The following is a 22,080-nucleotide window of genomic DNA, read 5'->3' on the forward strand; positions in this document are numbered from 1 at the left end:
ACATATGTACACAAACACACATATATATAAATGTATATAATGCATATTTAAAAAGTATGCATTATATACATATATATATATATGTATATATATAAGAGAAGAGCACGTGTTTTTAAAAGAGAAGCTTAAATGTTGGAAATTTTTCAAATTTTACTACATCCATACCTATTTTTGTATGAACATGTATGTTAAAAAAAAATCATATTTTCAACAGCTACTGATAAGACTAAGCAAACAATATCCACGTCAATATCCATGCCCAAACAATGAAATAACTAATACAAACTATGAAAAATAAAATAGTCATTATTTCTATTTTGTTAAAAAAGGGTACTGAAAGTAACTAGAATTTGGCATCATTAAAACAGCATAGGAAGGGAGACGGGTCCTTTTACTCTGCTGCATCTAGTTTTTTATTAGGTTTTGTTTACTATTTGATTTTTGGCTCAAAAGAGATGACAGAGTAATGGAGATTTTGTCACTCTCAACATGCTCAGATGACTAAAAAGTTAAGGTCAAAATTTGATGTGTTTTCTGGCTCCAGGCTTTTACAAAATATAATATTCTGACCTATTAGTAAACCATCACTTAAATGTCACAAAAGGCGTCTCTTACAAACCATCAGACAACTCTGAATGAACCAGACCTCCTCTGCAAGACAGGAATATTTTTAATTCTTAGCAGAGGTAAAGTAGAATCCAACTATCTTGCACGGTTACTTGCCACTTGATCAATTTTCATCTCATTATTCCCAGCATTAGCTTGCAGGATTAACTGATTGGGATGTGCAAGGCATGACATAGAATAGAAAATTTTTTTTTTAAATTTGAACTTGTAGTTATCTCCAGAGGACAACAAAAAATAATTCATCCACTTATTAAGGATGTTACTGAGGGCAAAGTTATCTGCATTTAACTACTGTCAGTCTATTTTGTGCATGGATATTGCCTATTAGTGCACCATATTTTAATGCACTATTTGCCTAAAACCGGTATTTGGGGAATATATTGGCAGTTTAGTTTTCCTAACTGTGTTCCTGTGAAAAACAGTAGTGAGAGAAACAGGAAGATTAAATTATTAAGATATAATTAATTTTCCAGATTCTAATGCATGATTCTTTTATGCTACTTATCCCAACTAATGAAAGTCATCTTTAATTAGTTTTTGGGATTTGACACAAAAGCCTTCACAAAGAATTGTATAACAGCACTGCCTGAAAGCAAAACCTTTCTAGCAATTATTTGAAAATGCAAGAAAGGAGAAAGATGTGACTCAAATGGTTGGACACATAGGAATTAATTACATTAGTACTCAAGTTTATTTTCACACAACACACTTTTAATAGTAAATATAAAGGGATCTTCTCTGTATGAAGACCTTAAAATCTGGCTATAGGGCTAAGAGTGTCTGAGGCAAGGTTCAGATATGTGGAGCTAATGTGAATCTGACGATATTTTTGTCTTCCTGCCCATGATGGATTAAACTGAAATCCCAGGAATTACTATGGTCCTTGTGGGTATCAAATTCTTAGATTAAATTTTCTATTTATCCTTCATTCAGAATAATCAAGGTGGTCATTCTTCCATTTTTTTAAATCCAGTAGTCAATCATTTTACATACACAAGTCTATGAGTAGCTTTCCAGCATATTTCCTCTTTTATTTGGGAGAAAAGAGAAAAAAAGTCTGAGGTTTGTTAATTGACCACAAATGCATATTCCAACATGAAAAATATGGGGTGATTTATACTTTAATTAATGATCTAATATACATTCCATTATCTTTCAGCCCTGTATACAATAATTCTCATTGTCTACTATATTTGCAAAAATGCACTGCAATTTGCTGTCAAATTGCATTCAGTTTTGTCCATTGAAAAAAATGAATAATTTTTATTCAGCAAACTTTCTACACTCCCATTCCTTATTATTAAGTTTAACCAAAGACACAGAGATGCAGCACCTGGAACAATACTCTAGGTGATTTTAGGACTGCCATTATTGGACACCTCAGGTAAGTTTATTCTAAAACATTAAAAAGTAATAGGACCAGCCCTATGAAATGTCCTAATAGTAATTCTCATAATTTTTAAATTACTAAATTGACTTGAGAGTTTTAAAAAGGAATATGACAAGAATCCAACTAATATAGAGGAGCACATGTGTACAAAAACTTGCAGAACATAATATGAACTGAATATATTAAGAATAAATCACTTACAAGTAAGTTAAAGTTACCTGACCCAACTCCAAGGGTGTCTGTTTCTTCACTTTTTTGAATAAGAGGTATGGGTTAAAATAATTATTAATGAGAGGGCAGAAATCTGAATGCCAAATGCTTACTAATTTAAGTCCGTCTTGGAAAAATGAACTGAAGTTACAGCAGAGTTGAAATCATTAAGTAACAATAGGAATCATGGCAATGAATAAAGACAAAAGACAGGAGGGGTGAATGACCCATGCGTGAATTTCAGAAGCAATATGAGGTGATTTTAACCTTACTTAAATTAATCCTGAAGAAAGAGGACTATCTGTTTTACCATACATTTTCACTCATTATTTAATGATTAGAAAGAAGTAGAGGAAGCAAAATTACTGATCCCCTGAAACAAAAAAGCTTCTTATGTTCCTTTGATTTCTGCTGAACTTCCTCTGATTAGAGATCATACCACCTTGGTGATTGTCACTAATAAATGCCTTTACAATCATTTTCCACAAAGGACTGACGGGAGCCATGGAAGGGGACAAGATTTTTAAGATAGAAATCCAGGGAGTGGTATCCTCTGAAAGAACCCAAAGCTATACATTACTTTAAAATGTTTGGTGTAAATGGTCAAAAACAATAATTTACTTCACACACTCCATGTATAAGGGTCAAATCTCGCCAATGATTTCTGCAATATTGATATTGGTCAGTGCCTTTGCAAATGTAAGGCTGAGCATTTAACCATTCCTTTCTGCAGCAATCAATCAGAAACACTTCTGGGCAGGTAAAGAGATACTTATATAATGTTCAAAAATCAGTAGGATTCGGTCAAAGCCTATACTGTTTCTCACCAGTTCTGCTGGGAGGAACATGAGGAAGGACCTTTGATTTTCTGTGATTCTCATTATGAATCGCATCTATATAAATCACAGATTAGTACTTAGCAGTGCACATACATGCACTTCAAAAACAAAGCTTTCATTTTACACTTTTCCAAGTTTTCTTTTCTACAGATTCCCTAGTAAATTTTAAATTTAATCTTTTACTATCTACTTATTTCTCCACTTTGACTATATACAGAAAAATTTTACATTTAGAAATGTAGCCTCAATTGGTAATGAATTTTTAAAAAGTGTATGTGTTGGTATTAAAATGTCCAACAACCCAGAAACATTGCTAAATGGAAAAATTTGTGGACAGTTTACTTAACTTGGCCTACATATTCTGTAACAGCTTATAAAAAATCAAACTGGTCTGATGCTATTGAACAATGCTACACACACTGGACCTTACCAGCACCTGAAAATTCCCATCTCTAGGGAAAATATATTTCTCATGAATGCCACTATGGGAGGCAGGTCATATATAAAAAGCACTATATTTTACATTTCATGCAATGGGAGTTTGTGGGGGTCTTTTGACTAGTTAACAAAATGGAGTCTATAAGGGTTTTTGTATCTATGAGTCATTAAATAGGCAATATATATATTACTATACAGATACTGTTCTTTTAATCCAGACTTAATTTTTTTGGAGAATATTTGATTTTAAAGCAACTTTTTGAACAACACCTACTTGAGGTCTTGGGAAGGTTCTGCTCTGATATGGGGTGTCTCCACAGAGTGCCCAAACACTGCCCCTTCCGTGCCTAAAATACATAAATAAAATAAAGTAAAATTACTTTGGAAAATAAAAACACATTGAAATATATAACCACAAATTTACACTATTAGGAAAAAATATCTGATAAAATTTTAATAATAAACTTTATTAATAATTTTAAATTTTTCTTCATATTTACATTTTCATTTCTATATAAAAATCTGAACCAACATCCTGTGAAGCTCTGGATTTCTGCTTTTATTTCTGTTCTCTTTGCCATTACTGTAACATACTGATGAATTGTTATGAGTGTGTTAGAATTACTGCTGCATTCATACATTTTAGTGTGTTGTTTTATTTATGCTAAGGAGGCCACAAAGCAGCAGGACAATCAACCAGATTTTTTAAATATCTGTACTATAGAATTTTTACTGTATTGGAATTAGCATGCAATTGATAAATTATAATCAGATATTTAGATAAGTATTTTTGTGCACCCTGTAGAAGTTCATCATATGCAAGTACATAGTATGTATTTATAAAGTTTTCAAATGCTTCCAAATATTTCTGAATACGTGCAAAAATTAAAATCCGTGACGAATCCTTATGTGTATTTCCACAACGCCAAAACAGGGATATGTGGATGTAATAAATTTTGGTGCCTATTAGACCAAAATGCAACAAAAATACTAGCAACTCAAATCATTGAAAGTTTTTTTATTTTTCAGATACTAGAAATAAAATGAAGCTATAATATTAATTCCTTATGAGGTTGTTAAAAGGTTTCTATTTGATATTAGCACTAGTGATTATAACCTATTATGAGTTCCTGTTCCTGCTTTTTATTAATGTTCTGGTTTTCTCTCTAAAAGTAAATTACATAGATGAATATATTTAAACCTGGAATTAGGCAAGTTTTATTGCAGTTTTAAATGGAAATTCTGCAGCTGTGAGTGGAAGTGTGAATGTGGAACAGTAATTTTGTCACTTAATATTCTCACATTCAAGTCCGCATAGCTGTGAAGCTATGCTTTTAATTTAGCAACAAAATGGAAGCAGGTGTATTTCAAACCAATTAACTGCAGTGACTGCAAGCCACCAATGGCTGGGTTAGCAAACATGAGTCTATTTGTTATGTGAACTAACCATGGCAGACAGCCTTTTCTGCAGGAAAGGATGTGATACTAAAGCATAGAGTAATATGGGAAAGTTGGCTGAAATATGCGTCTTTTGCCAAAGACTCAGATGCTTTTTTCAGGCAAGAACCACAAGAGATGTGCCACATACCTTGCAGATGCTGTAGGAAGAGGGTTTATGGCAGTAATTTACTGCTAGATCTACCACTCCATTTTCAAGGTGGGACTGAGCGGGTCACAGAGCAATTTATCAGTGCCAGTCTCAGCAGTTCCTTCTGCATCACCAAGGAGCAGCATGCAGGACTCAGACTATGACCACAATTCAGATTACTTGGCAAATGTTGCAACAGTCCAGCTCTGCTGTGAGTCTGGTGGCAAAACCTTCATCTTGTCTTTGCTCTTTTACTGTTTGTGAGTCAGGAGAGACTCAAAAATCACACTCTCATCACTGCTGCAATACAACTACCATAAATTCATCTTTCATATGCCTATCATAAATTCAGACTTTTAAGATTTAAGCTCTTTCCACTGCCTTGCTACATAACAATGCATGTCTAGCTCAAACTAACAAAGCAGGGTTTAGTGCTGCATCAAAATTCAGTGCGGTCAGCTGCCAGAGAAATCTGTTATTCACATCCTCTTCAGGATTATATACATTACATTCAGGCATTTTCAGAACAGAACACTAAATCTTGGGCACCATGACAGTCATGCCTAGGAAACAGACTGTCATACAATTTGAAAGTCATCATGAAATTAGTTATTTTGCTTTATCATTTGTAAGTTAAAAACATAGAAAAATATATTTCCTTTCTCCAACTATCAACAAAAGCTCATACTAGTTTCAGAGACAGTTTCAGAGACAATAAGAAAATCTTTTTTATTTTGTCTTTTCTTCAGATAAACTGTAAGAGGTATTTCTCTATGTTATCCACTTAATAAACTGTCATGATGCTTACCACTCCAGCCTTTCAGCTTACACTGAAGAGAATGTGACTGGGAAAACCTCTATTCTTTTATTCTCACACCTTCCAAAGGAATATACTTTTAGATTTAATCTTCCTTGTCCTTTAGACTCCCTCTGGCCTCTAGACATCACTGTAAGTAAAATATTCTGGTTTTTCCAGCACAATATTCCCTCTGCTCCTTTTCCTGTTTTACATTAAAATTCCATTTAGTATCTATATAATTTTTGCATTAATTTTTTGTCTAAATGGAATTGTTCTGAGTTAGTGTTAGATTTACTGTCAAGAAGAAAAAATAAGAGGGTGTTTTCATTAAAACTTCAAATTCAGAAATTCTAATTGTCTTTTCCTTTCTTTGTAAATCTAAATATAAACCAGGGAGAAAAGGCCAAGAATGACAGTGACAAGTAAAAAAATTGCAACTCTAAAAAGCCTGAAAACAGTTCTGACAGCTAAAACATGAAACAAACTTGTTGATAGATACTCTTTCTGCACAATATGCTTTATCTATTTTCCCTGCTCTACACTGAGAGTGTAAAAAAAGATTTAAAAAGTAGTCCATCAATTGGTAATGCTGCTAGGATAAAAATACCAAAAATAATACAATTGGCTTGCTTGATATGAAAATAAATACTTTTTAAAAAACTATCTCCCTTTGATGTCTGATGAGAAGAGACTTTCAGATCCAACTACCAATCTCACCTCATGCTTTCAACCAGAAATTGGGACAGGAATTTTTCAACTGAACCTAGCATTTGTCTACTTCCAGCATCTTGCTTTGATGAACTTGGAAGCATCTGGGGTCATAGTACAATATTCGAGTACTTTTAAAATTTTCCATGCTGCTGTTATCTAGAACTCTGATCAACACAACACACTTTGCAGACAGTGATGTAGATAAAGGACAGGAAAATACCCTTTTACATCATAAGTAGTGTAACTTGCTGTCATTTCTATCACACTTTATGAATCAAATTGCTTTAGAATGATAATACTTAAGGGAAAGTTCTCTACTTGACCCAAATGACATTTTGGCACTTGTAAAGTGATAAGTCTGCCTGTAAGGACTGGAAGGCATTTGTTTGTACATGATTGTGCATGTGTGTCTGTGAATATGTGTGCTCTAATCTACTCTCTAGCAGTGCTTTTCTAGCATACTCACAAAATAAGGTTCAAATGTTTTACAAATCTGACAGCTTCCATAAAAATCAAGGTATATGCTAAAGAACAGTTACCATAAAACTGAATTCTAATGCTTCCTAAGTATGAAGAGGTAGATAATCATATCCCACTATACCCATTACGATATTAGTATTGTCAGGATATGTGTATGGTATTAGTATTGTCAGGATCAGCACAAGTGCTCTTCAGGTACTACACCAGTAAAATTTATATTCAGCTCTTTATATTCAGTTCAGTTTAACAATGACTGTAACATATGACATCAGGAAGCATGGACACGCAGGTTTAGTGTGAGTTTCTGAAAAGCATGATGAGTTTCTGAAAAGAGAGGATCCTTCCTCTGACTGCTTTACCTTGCTAAGCTCATTCATTCTATCCTTTCTCATAATAAAGTGTGCTTATTTAAGCAGCTTCCTCACCTTCCCCTCACTGTACCAAATTTCAGTCAAAAGTGAAGTTGACAATACATCCCAAAAGCAATTAACCTACATGCAAATGCATGTAGTGATCTCTGGCTTTTTTGTTATGCTACCCACATTTCATTCTAACCAATGTGTTATAGCTTAAAAAAAAACCCCTAAGGAATATAAATAAAACTACAATGAAGAGGACTGTATCTAATATGTTAGTAAAAACTAAAATTATAAAGAAAAAAATTTACTGAATTTATCTTGGATGACTTGTGACTAGACATAAAAAGGAACTATTTGAGGTCTGCTAAGGCTTATTCCTCTCTGATCATTAAGTTCAAAACCAAATCAAGTTCAAAAACCAGTTAATCTTCTGCAGATGATATAATAAGCTCTGAAGTAAAAAATGAAGGAAATTCCACATTCCATATAGACAAATTATTTCCCTAATCCTCTATTCTTTCATTTAAAAGATTTGTGTATATTTGGTTGATTAGTTGGCGTGAGGTATTTTGTGGGGCTTTTGGCGTTTTTTTTTGTTGGTTGGGGGTGGTTGTTTTGTTTTGTTTGGGTGTTATTTTTGGATTTGGGTTTTTAACTGAGAGACAGCATCCCTTGTTTTACAACACATTGTTTCTCAGGGCCTCAAGACTGATATGAAATTCTCTTTGAGATGTTTTTTCTTCAAGCTGCACAGCACCAACTTCTTGCTTCCTCAGAAATAATTTTTCTGGACAACTAATCAGTCCCATGGCTGTTGGTTCTATCCAGTTTACTGAACAATGGTGCACCAAACAGGACTAAACTCTTTGAAGAGGACCTTGCCAGTGTGAAAAAGGTGAGAAGATCTTCAGGGCCTACTCCTGTTTACACATTCTAGCTTCATATTTGATTTTCTTGTTTCACATGATGCTTTTGACCTTTGATCAAAATGCTTTCTAAATCTTTTTTTGGGGGTACCTTTAAGTATTACTTAGGATTATTTTGAGGTTTGAAAATTGACCGCTAGAAGTCAATTTGATTTTGTTTTGCTGTTGTCTTTCCCTATAACTTTGGAGCAGGGGATGTTTTAGTTTGAAATAATTTTAAGACTTCTTTTCAGCTTCACGTTCTCAGCAACACTTCTCACATTACTTTTTCAACACTGTGTCATCCTTAAAATCTGTATATTTTTTTGGTACAATCTTGATATTTTCTTTTTTTTCCCTTAATGGATGTTGGTCTCCGAAGTTAAAAGTCTTTTGAAGTTAAAAGAAACAATAGGGCCCCAAATATTCCAAAATGTTGTCACCAGGCCCTATGCATTAGATAATTCATTTTCTTTATCAAAAACCTAATTTGTTTATTTTTTTTTTGTTCGGTGGTCAACATTACCACATAGGTTATTTGCCCTTTCTTCAATACCCATGAAGTACAAATAATAATTTATTTTGTATCTCAGAGTAGTTATATAGCTTTTAGATGCATCCATCTCTGCCTGGATATTGAGGTATTTTTCTTCATTCTATTTCTGTGAGATAATTTTTACCACAGATAATTTCGTGTCTTTCATAGAATATGTGTTGATTTTTACCACCTCTTACTTATAGAATTTACATTATCTATTCTGAATTTTTAGGCATTTCTATCTATACTTCTTAAACTTCATAACCCATACATATGTACTTTCTGAGTCTTGGTCTTGAGCAAAGCCACATTGTAATACACAATTCAAATACAAACTCCTATATATATATAGACGATATTTTTCTACAGCCAGAATAATGGCTTACTATGTTTGTGTCTTGGTGTGCTGAATTTAATGCTGTCAGACACTGTGAAATTTAAACTCATCATTAGCCACAATGAGGATAGGAATTTAAATTCACAATGTAGGCTGAAAGCTGCAGGCCATTTCTTTTTTTTTTTTTTTGTTTAAATATTTTTTTTCTGGAGTTGCTTTTTGTGTGCAAAATTATTCCTAGCTTATAGGAGTCTGCTATGAATAAGATTTGAAATGTATTGCAGAGGAGACATTATTGGAATCAATGTTTTTCACAGCTTTACCCGCATACCTGCTTTATAAACTAAACTAGGGAAAACAGTGAAGTGCAAGATGTTACTGGTGGTGAGCTAACTTTTCCTCTGAGTAAGGCTTTGAATCAAACTGTGACTGCCACAGACTCAAACAGCCCTCAAACCTCCATGTGAGGCTTTCTGCTACTTTCCACCTAAATTTAGAGTTGATTCACGTACGTTTGTAAAGGATGATGTATGTCATGGCAAATGCTTCTATAATCTCACCATGCAGTTTGTGATTACTAAATAAATTAGCTTGTGCGGAAAGTTGGGATAAAAATTTGCTTAAGGTTCAATAAAAAGAAAAATGCCATTTTGCAGGGTTTTCTAACATAAGTCAGAGAAAATGCAGTGCACTTCTGACATGCATTACATGTCTTACAGTAAGAGGTACATCAGTTTATTCTTAGTGAAAAGTCAGATGCCAACAATATCTCCTGAAAAAGTAACAGTATTTCTCCTATTCTGAAAGCTTTAAAAATTGAAATCCAAATTATTTCATCTTCTAGCACCCAATGAGAATACTGCTCCAGGACAAAGCAAAAATTCTTTGGCCTGTAGGGTCACCATTATAGTGTGAGTATTTGGAACCAAATGCTCTTTTTGTTTTGATTTAAAAGTTAGCTTACTAAGAGTGGGGCAATTTTCCACTGAGCTTTGGTGCTTCTCTAGCTCATGTGGATTTGCCTGGTGCAATTCCGATACCTCAAACTAGAAGTATTTTAAATTGCATCTGTAGACTTTACACAGTCCTTCAGCAGGAAACACAGAATATGATTAGGCATAGGATGCAGAAATTGGAAGTTTTTCCTAAAAGCATTAATTCTTACATTGGCCACAAATATCCAATAGTGGATATTGGTGTTAATCTTGGTGTTAACTGTTTAACCTGAAAATCAGATTCACTTGGTAAGTTTGAACCAGCCTCTGGATTGATGCTGCTCTGTACCAGAGCAAGGAAAATGTTCATTCACTAACCTTGAAAAACTGCTGGCTGCATTCTGCAAAGCAACAGCTCAGACAAGAACAGAATCAGCTTTAAAAAATAAACCCTATTTAACAGAATTAAATGGATAACAGCCCAGAATGAGAAGAAAGGATTAAAATCTGTCTTCTCTTGTAACTGATGTTATCATGAAAAAAAGGGAAAAAAATAAGTTGATTACTTAAGGAGAGTTATTAAAAAAGCTATGGATTACAGAAAGGTTGACTCTCTAGCTAGGAGATGATTTTCTTCTACCTTTATTGTGAAGGAGTGTTATTTGACTCGGCTTTTTTCTTTTCCTTTTTTTTGCCTGAACTATATGCTAGCTTCTTCTATTTCTCAGTCTACAGAACAGGCAAGATAAGTATTTTTCACTGAAATGGCTGTAGAGGAACTGACTATGTTTTCTTGCTCTGACAGAACTCTCTGCACATTTGTCTGCTTTTTTGGTTTATTCCCTTTTCAGAAAAATTCCTTTTACCAAGACTTATTTCACTTTACATACGTTTCTGAGACCAATTCTTCTTTTGCTTCCCTACAATTTTGAGTGCCAAAAATCAAAATCTTTATTTTGCCAATAAACTGTTACTATCCTTAGGTTAATGTATTCTTCCAACAGTCTACACAGTCACCTCCAGGCTGGTGTAAGTACACACTGCTTGGAGTTTGAGCTGGCTGGGTGCATTCTACCCTTAAATAGAAGATATAAATTTATTTAAGCAATGTCCTGGATAAAAAAAATTATTTATTCATTTATTTATTCTCACCATTTTTAGTCTGCCCATAAAGCTTTCATTTCATAGAGAGGTTTGAGTCAGATATATAAATGTGATTGTAATCAGCTCTGCAGCTGTACCTCCAGAGTCATGCCCTGACAGGTTGTTTTGTCAAGTGGTTAGACTACCACAATATTATCTTTCAGTCAGAGCTCCCTTAAAGGCAAGAATAGACATTAAGTGCTAAATAACTCATCAGAAACCTTATTCATCACTGGAGTACATATTAATGTATTCATTACTCAGGAAACAAAGAAATCCTACATATGTGATGCATTTTTGTTACTGACAGATGACGACAAAAGATTTCAGGTTCACTCAGTGTTCAGGATACCAAGAATTTGTCATATCTGCTTAAAGGATTAAATTTTAGTACCGCATCAAATACTGTATTACTGTGGTCAGATAATAGGGCTCCATAAGCCACCTTAAAATGATTAAATGCTTCCCTTCATCTTATGCCACTTCACTCTCCAAACTCCATCTGTCCTGAACAGCAATCCACCCACTGAACATGGAAAATCCAAGACCTTCTATCCCATTCACACTGAAATTCCTATTCAGTCTCTCAATGCACTAGATATAAGTCTACTGTAATAACCACATATATCAAATAATAAGTTATTTTTCTACATTTCAGTACTTGTTATAAATATTTTATCTCTACTTCTCCAACCTAATTTGCAATTCACATATATTTCCTCATAATTCTGTCATATTTCCTTTTTATAGCCATAAGCCGTATTTCTACTTTATCATTTCCTTTTAACTACCCTGGAAGACCTTTCCATATTTCAATTACCTGCAGACTCCCAGTCCTGCAGCATAGTCTTAAAATCAAAACTGAAGTATTGATGCACTCCTCTGCATATTAATTCTGATTATTATCAGAATATTATTGGAGTATAGGTATGCTGGAACCTTCTGAAGCTTCCTTGACACATCAAGGCTCTCATCTTTCATCTAGTGAAGTCCATGACTGATCAAAAGCCAGACTGAACCCACTGTAAGCATATACTTCAGTGTAACGAGAAAGATACTTGCAGCCCTTCACATACTTTTTCCTGACAGTGTTTTGATGTAAAAGTATATTTGCCCTATATACATCCTGCTATCAATCTGAGAAAGCTACCACCGTATGTGCTCTACTGTCCTTTTCCAACTTCCATTTTCCCACATGATTGTGCTATTTGACAATGAAGAAGGGTCTTAGGAAGTCATAATGACCTGCAATTTTTTATGCCTCTTTTGTTTCTCCCAGCACTGCAAGCAATAATGTGCAGACCTTTGTACAACTGCAATTCCCCCAGTGAGAACTATTTCTATGTTTGAAATATGGGAAAAAGTGATCTTCAACCAGTTAGATCAGGTCATACAATACAGACGTGGAGCTTCATGTATCTGAGAAATTTGTGTTTCCAAAAATTATGGAGTGGTTGAACTCTACAGAACTAAAATCTTGGTAAAACTATAACTAAAAAATTTCTAAGTAGCTCCTTATTTCTTTTTAGAGAAAAAGTATTACTGTTGTCATGTTAATTATCATAATAAAAAAAATTCAGTTCTATCCAAGTCCTGGGCTAAAAGAGACTACACCACCCAGATATGCAGCAGTAAGAACAAAAATAATCCAGAAATTAAGTAGTAGTAAACAAGAATAATTCAATTTATTTAAAGGTAAGTAGTATTTTCCAAACAATTTAGACTGGGTTATTTAGAAAAAATTATGTAGCTGATTTGCAACATCTAGAAAACATAATTGGATTTGACTGCAGAACAGCAACGGCTTCTGAATGATGACCTATCCAATTTAAATTGCAAATCTATTTTTGCTTTGCCTTTTTAAAGGATAATTAACAAACATAAAAAGCCACATGAGCAAGAATGACTGACATAGAAGCTATGTAGACCTGGAACAAAAGAAATTATACTATAGTTTTTATGGGTCTCAGAAGAAGGGTCAGAGTAAAATCATGTTTAAATAAAGAACATTATGGAAAAATGAAGGAATTACATAGATCAAAAGAACTTGTAGGAGACAACATGAGAGTTAAATCACTGTCTCTTCTCCTTTGAAATCATAGAGAAATACCCTTTATAAAAAGCAAAATGTTTGTAAAATTTGGATAGAAAAGTATGAGTTGAATGGGAAAAAAGAGAATTTCTGTTAGTGTGCATTTAGCCTTAACTAAGAAACCCATCTTGGAAGACAAACCAGAAAAAACCTCATTTACATTGTCAAAACAAGTAGGTGCAGTTTGACTAAAACTAGGTGAATTCCAGGTTCCTTCATCCTTCTTATACAGCTGCTAACTACAAGTTTGCCTCAAGGAAAAAGAGAAAAAACCCAAACAAACTGTACTAACAGAGCCCTCCAGTGAAGGCTTTTGTATGAGTTTATTTCACAGCATTGTCTCAGGAAAAGGTACGCTGACCTAAGGGATTTTTAATCTTTCTCAAAAGTGCTCTGGCAGGATAAAGCTGCCTCATGATGTGTGCTGGCACTCTCAGGAACAAGGTTCACCAGTACAGTTCTGTTTCAAGAGTATCTTACAGAGATCTTATTCCAGGTAAAAGAAAAATTAAATAAAAGCAAAGGGAAGAAAATTTTGAACTAAGATTTAAATAATAGAAGTAAAAATCAAACAGATATTCTTGTTCCATAGCTGCAGAGAGACAGAAGAAGACCCTGTGGCGCTATAGATGCTTGGAACAGCAGGGTGAATATAAAAAAATGGAGAAAGATTTACCCATGTGCAGAAAGAAACCCATGAGCCCGCCAGAAAATGAGCTTCTTATTACTACTTGTTTCCCCAGTTCTTTAACAAAATGTTCACTTCTCCAAGCCTTTCTCTTTCCTCCCTCCAAATCCCCATGATACATCCTCAACTTGTAGGCAGGAGGCATCTCTGTGCAAAAGGAAAACAGACAGCTGCAATTCTAACTGCTCTCTCTAACAACAACAATAAAAATTTGAATCCTTTTTCTTCTTTCTTTGAGTAATAAAGCAGAAAAGAGCTTATGCAGTTAAAAGAAAAAGCAAAACTAACAATGTAAGGAAGAATAAGAATTTAAAGTAAAACAGCCAATTGCCTAATTTTAAAGTGACAGACTCTTATATAAATATATAACTGCAATATCTCTAAACCAAAAGTACTACTTCTGATACTATATTTTTCTTATCTGGGAAATAAATTGATATCTGGATTCCTACTCTGTTTCTACTATACCTTTCTACCTACATAAAAATTTACAAATAAAAAATTTTACAAAAAATAATCAGTGAGAAGCTGTCAACTTAATTTTCAGATTGTTCTAATCAAGAATTTCTTAGACTGACATATAATAGACTGCTTTTAAAAGCTGACCATTAACAAACACTCTTCTGAATGCAGGAAAAATAATATACAAAAAATCCTACATTGCCATGGTAGTTTACAAATGCCCATAAGCATACTTTGAAAATTAATGACCAAAATAAATAATTTATTGGACACATTCACAGTGAAGTGTTTTCAAAGAGACACTATTGATTGCTACAGAAGAAAAGAAAACAATTTCATTGCAGTACTACCCTTAAATAAATACATGTGAGAGATTTTTCTCCAAATAAGCACATCTTATTTTCTCTTTTTTATATTCAACTTTTGTTTTATTTCTTCTTCCATAATTCCTTTCCTATATTCACCCCAAGGCACCATGACAATAAAAAACACAAGCTTGAGAAAAATAAACTAAAGAAAAAAATTGTGTTTGATGTTTGACATTATGATTTCCTGCCAGGTTTCATCAGTCACATCATGCCATGTGGAGTAATACAGTCTGATTGATGCTGCTCACAGGGACTCATCACCTTTCATGTGTTTGCTGAAGAATTTAAAGGTATCACACAATCTTTGGATAAAATTAATTCTTATGGTGCCAAACATTTGATTAAAAAATAATGATCATGACATAAAAAACTTATGAATGCATTTCTCAGTGGTGGGGATCTAATTCTTAGTGCCGTTTATAAGTTGTTTTATTTTTTTAACATATGAGAGACACTTTGAAATCTCCTGTGTCAATTGTACATTTAAGATTAATTCTCTCAGCATTTAGTATTATGACCAAGTTTGAGCCTTAGCAGGATTCAGCATGACTCTCCTTTTCCACGTTATGCCTGATGGGGCCCTGCTTTCTGCAGATTGCTGAACACCTCACTGCCCACAGAAAGCAGTGAATTAATTTTAATTCCTTATTTTGCTTTGCTTGTGTCTGTGACTTTTGCTTTACCTATGAACTGCCTTTATCTCCACACATTAGTTTTCTTTTCAATTTTTGCCCTTCCAGTTCTCTCCCCCACCCACACCAGTGGAGGAGTGAATGCAAGGTTAAATTGCTGGCTGTGGTGAAACTTAACAGTAACCTTAATTTCATTATAAACTAATACACCCAAGTCAAGGCAAGGTTTTTCAGCTGAGGCTCATGAAATCTTAATTCATATGGAAGTTAGACTTGATACTTTGTATACAGAAAAAAAACAAAGGCTACCATATATATAATATTTTTAACATTTTACCTAAACAAATGGCACACACACCACAAAGCAATACATATAATGGTAACATATAAAGCCAAAACACAGTGGTAAGTGTGATTTGTACCACAGTTGATCCTGAAGAAAAATTTAAATCTGCCTTTAGAGGATTGATATTTAGATTATGCAATATCTTCTGGTTGGTCAAACAATCTCTGATAATGAGAAGATGTTTTCTTCTCCAGTGGGCTAAAATTGTGTAGAAGATTGATAGTTTAATTACTACTAAAGGTATTTAAAAATATATGTTTACATGCATTTAGAATCTGTATTATTACCTTACCTGTTACTTTCAGTCTGTCAGCTCCAATGACAATCTCCTCTTCATCTGCAGAAAACAACACCCTTCCACTGTCACTTGCCCTCACTTCAAATCTCTTACACTGAGCTTCCACAGCATCAGCCCCTGAAATCAAGGAAGGGATCATTACATCTAAGATATTTTGTAAGAATTAATCATTGGCACAAATTGAATATCCAAAACCTATTGAATACATGATGATTTATGAAAATATTTGGCTTTCTGTAAGCCTGATAGAAAACTTGCATTATAAAATACTGTTAAAATAGTTTACAGAAATAACTATGAAAACATCTATTTCAGCATTATGTGGAAATCAACACTAATATTTAGAATGTACTTAAACACTGAGATCTTGAAATGCCAATTCAGACAGAGCTTTCTGGGGTTTGTTCAGTCTAAATTGCAGTTTCCTGCCAATGAACAAATAAAGACAACACATGACCTTATTCTATCAAGACACACAACTCAACACAGCAGAAAACGGTATTTTTCATTCAGTTCTACTGAAAAACTTAGAGAGTAAAATAACAAAAACAACCCAACAAAACAAAAAAACATGGACTAAGATATCAAAATTTATGTCACATTTTATGAAACAACATTCCCAAATGTCTCAAAGTTCAAAAATCCTAAAATAATTGTGGAATTGGACAGATATATGGATTGATCTAACTGCAATGAAGACAGTTTGCAGGTACTAAGACTTCAAATTCACTATGCTTTTCAATTTACAGGTCTTATTCTTACTCTCCAGTGATTTGTGTACTAAATTGTTTCTGAAAATTTTTTTTATTAATAAGTGAAAGCAAACATAATTTCTGAAAATGGTGTTGAAAAGCAACCAACTGCATATGGCACAACAAGACATAAAGCAAGATACATTATTTCAGGGAATAATAATCTGAAATTTTCTCTATGATCCCTAATTATACTTGTAATGCGTTCCTGGCGTAAATCTATATGCGCAAAAATTGTGTGGAGGGCATTATGAACAAATAAATTTATATATGTTATCTCAGTTTAATAATCTGGTTAAAAACTTTGTAAAAAAAACTCTTCCTGCATAATATGTATTTATTTTAATATGCAAATGCATAGTATCAAAATGTGTATTAAGGAATATAAAAACTGTGATAATGAATTTTGGTCAAGGAATTGCCTTAGCAGTTCATAATTTACAGAATCAGCTATGGGATCAAAACAATTCCTCTTACTTTCAGATGAACATATGTTTGTACTGTAAAAAATAATTGGCTATTTTTGATTCACAATGGAAAAAGAAAATGAAAAAATAAAATACTTGTGATGATGCATTTTGTTGAATTTAGATATGTTTATTCTGTAAATGTGCAAAATGGTATTTTTTTCCCCACTCCCCTCCCCCACTGAAGTTTTTTAAAATGTGTTAATCAGGTTGTTGGCTTTGCTTTAAAAAAATATAAAATCTTTGTAAGAGCAGAGGCAGATTTCAGGTTTCAGATGCGGATGTTTGGGCATGCCCTTGTCCTGCAACCATAGTTATGGTTCAGGAAACCAAAGGATAATTACAAATAACTTAATAGTAAACAGTTTCATCTTTATTTAAGAGCTGATGATAGCTTAGCCACCTAAAAAAAAGTGGCATTATAAGTACTGTGACATTACTAATTTACACCCATCAAAGTTGTTAGCTGTGTAAGGAAAAGAACTTAACAAAAAATGTGTCAGAAATAAAAAAAAGAAAAGACCTGCCACATTCTTAGTCATTATATATCACTCTAAGTGACAGCCTATGTTTCAAAAACGGCTTTTAAAAACTTGAGATGCATTTAGGATAATATAGGTTTTCATTAAAAATGACTTAAATAACAATGGTCTGGAACTTTGACTAAGGACTGCATATATTTTAGATGCGATTTGTGCTGCTTCAGAATCACATAGCATAAAAATACACCTAGAATTCAGCTAGTCCAAAATACCATTACAGGAAGTAAATAAATTTTAATGCTAAAATAAATGGGTTTTTATGTTTCACTCAGGACTTAATAGTGTACTACTCGGTATTCCTTATTCCTGAAATGGTAGTTAGCGTGTTCAAGGCACTTTACAGATTACTAAAAAACATAATACATGTTATATCTGTCTCTTTGACATAGAACCAGGTGTGAATGTAATAAAACTGGTTTAGAAAAGCTGAACTGCCTACAGAGTACTCAGTGCTATCAAAATGGAATTCTGTTTCGTTTCATTTTCACTTCCCAGCTGAAATAAGAGCAAGCAGTTGCATTTGCAATGTATTAAGGTATTATCTTCTTAGCTGTAAAGCAAATTGCTGTGTTCCAAAACCACTCTACCAATATACGTTTTATAAAATGTCTGAATTTTTAATAGTGCTACTAATAAAAACAATGTCAAGGCTTTGAATATTATGCATGAACAAAGGAAGTATTTTGAAATTCTAATCTCAAACTTGTAGAGCCATCACTATTTTCAGCAATTCATACCTGCCTGAATAATGCATACTTCCGTCCAGAGAATCACGTATGAAAATCTATCTTCCAAATTCTGTTTGGAAAGGGAATTTCTATCAAACACATGGCTACCAGAAAAGCTGTTTAGCTTTGCTACTTCTTACTGTATTGTTATTCTACTTCATGCTAGACATGGAATTGGCTACATAACAGCTTTAATCAGGTTCAAGAGATGTCTGTGAAAAACTCCTTTCTCATCTTGTGTTCAGGAAAGCTATTAACTTGTAAATTCAGATGTATAATGCTCAATTAAATTATTATGTTTCTGTGAAATTCCTTTCATTTAAATTATATAGATGAAAAATATGTGTATCATATTCATATATACATGGTATGTAATGATGGTTTATAACACATGCTTTGTGCACAGCAGTTGTATAACTGAAATTATCATCAAACCAGCTACATTTAAAATGGTACAGAGCCTAAAATTGTACATTTTAACTGTAGTGAAGACACATTAAATGAAAATTTTGGGCAGTACGTACTGTAAAAATACAGAAAATTATGGTTCTGTAATCCAGATTAACAGTAATAGAGACTAAATTTCAAAATAAAAACTATTTTGAATTTGAAGAGAGTTTGACTTACTAATTAAGAAATATAATAATATGAAAAAGAATGTTCTAATATTTTTCATTTTAAAGTCAATGATTACTTACAGTACTTCATTATTATTATTCAGCAATAATAACTAGAACCATTGTTTGCTGTGATAATAAATAGAAATAAGAACTCTCCAGGCTTACAAGGTTTAGATATGATTACAAACACTAGCAGTGTCTGATTTCTCAATCACCTTCCATGTCCATCTGGCACACAACAAATTCAGACACAGAAAAAGATAAAAAATCAACAACCTTAAATTGAATATAGGGATTAGAATTCAAATGGAATTACCACAAACTGATCCTTGTAAATAGGAAATATGATAAAGTTTCTTCTGGCTCTTCAATGAAAAATGGGTTATTTAAACATTTATTAAATGCAGAGTTTTATGGAGAGTCTCAATGACAAAGAAAGTTACTTTTATGAGAATGTGTTGATGCTTCTGAGATTGGCGATTAAATAGATAAATTATTTTTAATAAAGATTCAAAACTCATCTGGGTCTAAGATCAATTTTTGACAAGTATACACCTAGATAATTTTTTTTAATATTCATAGGAATTATAAATATTATGGTATTTTGGACAGCAGAGATCTTAAAAAATTTTCAGTGAATGCAAGAGCAATTGTGCAAATGAAGGATTCATACCAGCTGAACAGAACAGAAGCATTGAGGAGTTTGGAAAAGAAAAAGAGAACTTTCAGCTGGGAGCAAAACTTCTACACAAGCAAAGATTCTCAACAATCAGAACATATTCTCTGTTCAGTTTGCTGAGGAAGGGTAGGGATCATATCCATTGTATCTAAAAAGTGTGAAAGGAGAAGGTAAAAGATCCCTTAGCTCTCTCTCAATAGTTGGTTCTGTATGTAGAGATGTCAGAAAGCTGCTGTTTCTAGGAGAGGTTGATCTTCAAGGTTTCCTATTCTAATTATCATCTACTCAGGCAAGGGAAGCTGGAGCAAAGCTGGGTGAGAAGAAACAAAGCACACATTTCTTACCTTTTGTGGAAGTGAACAATAACATCTGTCAACATAAATTATTAGAAGAGGAACAAGGCAAACATTATTATAAGAGGAAACTCAGTAGGACCATCTGAATCAGGTGGGACACTTCCTTCACTGTGACCTACAGACCCAGTAACATCCATGAAAGATTAGTGATATTGGTCAAATGACATCTGACAGAAAGAAAAGTTCTGCTCTCCCAAGCTGGTTTTACTTCTAGGAACTTTGTGGAATCCTGGAATCATTATGGTTGTAAAAGACCTCGAAGGTAGAACATTAACCCGGCACTGTCAAGTCCACTGTTGATATGGTATATCAGTTTCACTGCAAAACACATCTGAAATATTGTCTGTCACCACTACAATAGATAGAATACAACCTTCCTGCAATCTGTCTTCCTGGTGGATCTTGACATTGGAACCTATGTTCAGCTATGTTTCAGATATGGAAATAGTATGTGGGAGCAGCATACCAGCAGCAGCAGACAGCACTCTCCATCCCACTTCTAGATGAGGCCACAACAACTCAAGAGCAATTCTGTCCTTTTCTGTCTCCTACCCCTAACATATGGCAATTTCCATGAGACTCAGAAATTACATGGCTGAACAGATCAGATACAGCTGTTCATAATTTCATCAGCTATGAGCTATACTCATGGGGGAATGAAAGCAAAATGTGATTCTCTGCGTCTTGAAGGTTGTTGGAGCTTTAAGTCAACACATTTATTTTGCTTCTGTAATGGTTAAAAGGATGTGCATTGTCTGTAATTTTAGCTATAGTATCTTAATTGCTTATATGGCTCCTTAGATAAGAAAGCCATGCAAGACACAGGAAGATATGTCAGGCACCAAAATTTATCTGTAGGACCTCACACTGTATGTTTTGCTCCTTTTATAATCCCATTAAGGTTAATTTACTCAAAGCATGATCTAGATTCATGAACTGAGTCTTGCAGCAAGTAAAATGACTTTTGTATCAGACTGATTTTTCTCACAATACTAGAGATGTGTTATAAACATACAAAAATATAATAAACATATATTAATAATAAATAAATATACATGGTTTCTGTAAATGGATAAATTTTAAATTAGATTATTAAATAAAGTATCTAAAGTATAAAATAAATAGGTTACATTTTAAATAAATATATATATTATTTTTATTACCAGTTCTATGACATTCTCTTTCCTACATGTTTTCCTTTATTGTCCGGGAATGTTTCTTTGTGACATCAATAAATAGTCACAATATGTTAACTTCTTTTTACAGTTGCATTTATCAACTTAGCTTACATTGACAAGCATAAAAGACCAGCTCATGCAACTGTATTATTTATAAATCTAACATATTTTGTGCAATGCAAAATGTAAATGGGAGTAGAAAGCTAATCAGTTTTTCTTACTCATGATGAATGCAACCTGAATATTACTAAATCCTAAGAGAATTGTCCAAGTCTTCAGTCTTATCCTTAACCCTGTAAATATTAGCTTTTTGTGATGGGATTAGTTTTTACAACATAAATTATTTACAAAACTGAACATACACCTTTTGGTAGCTGAGGCTTACTGAAGCAGTCTGGGCACTACTTTTCCATACAAAATTAGTGGGAATATTTCCATTTTCTCTGTTAGCTAAGCTAGATTGTAAGGCTATAATTATGCTGTTTGGTCACTCGGTTTTATGAAAATACTGAGTTGTTTCTAAGTAGCTGCACATTCCACTGAAGAGAAATGAAAGTTAAAAATAGACAGAAC

At 33.4% G+C, this 22,080-nt stretch overlaps 1 protein-coding gene across 1 annotated transcript in view; it reads right to left on the bottom strand.

Annotated features, from left to right (window-relative positions):
- The window catches only part of SGCZ (sarcoglycan zeta), a 374,092-nt gene that overhangs the window by 19,855 nt on the left and 332,157 nt on the right, over positions 1 to 22,080 (bottom strand). Inside the window, exons 6-7 of the mRNA XM_058025112.1 lie at positions 16,180 to 16,302; positions 3,779 to 3,851 (exon numbers count right to left, since the gene is read on the bottom strand). Of these exons, the coding sequence (XP_057881095.1) occupies positions 3,779 to 3,851; positions 16,180 to 16,302 (196 nt within the window). The remainder of the gene's footprint in view (positions 1 to 3,778; positions 3,852 to 16,179; positions 16,303 to 22,080) is intronic.

Source organism: Melospiza georgiana, chromosome 5, assembly GCF_028018845.1.
Source record: "Melospiza georgiana isolate bMelGeo1 chromosome 5, bMelGeo1.pri, whole genome shotgun sequence".
NCBI classification, from domain to species: Eukaryota; Metazoa; Chordata; class Aves; order Passeriformes; family Passerellidae; genus Melospiza; species Melospiza georgiana.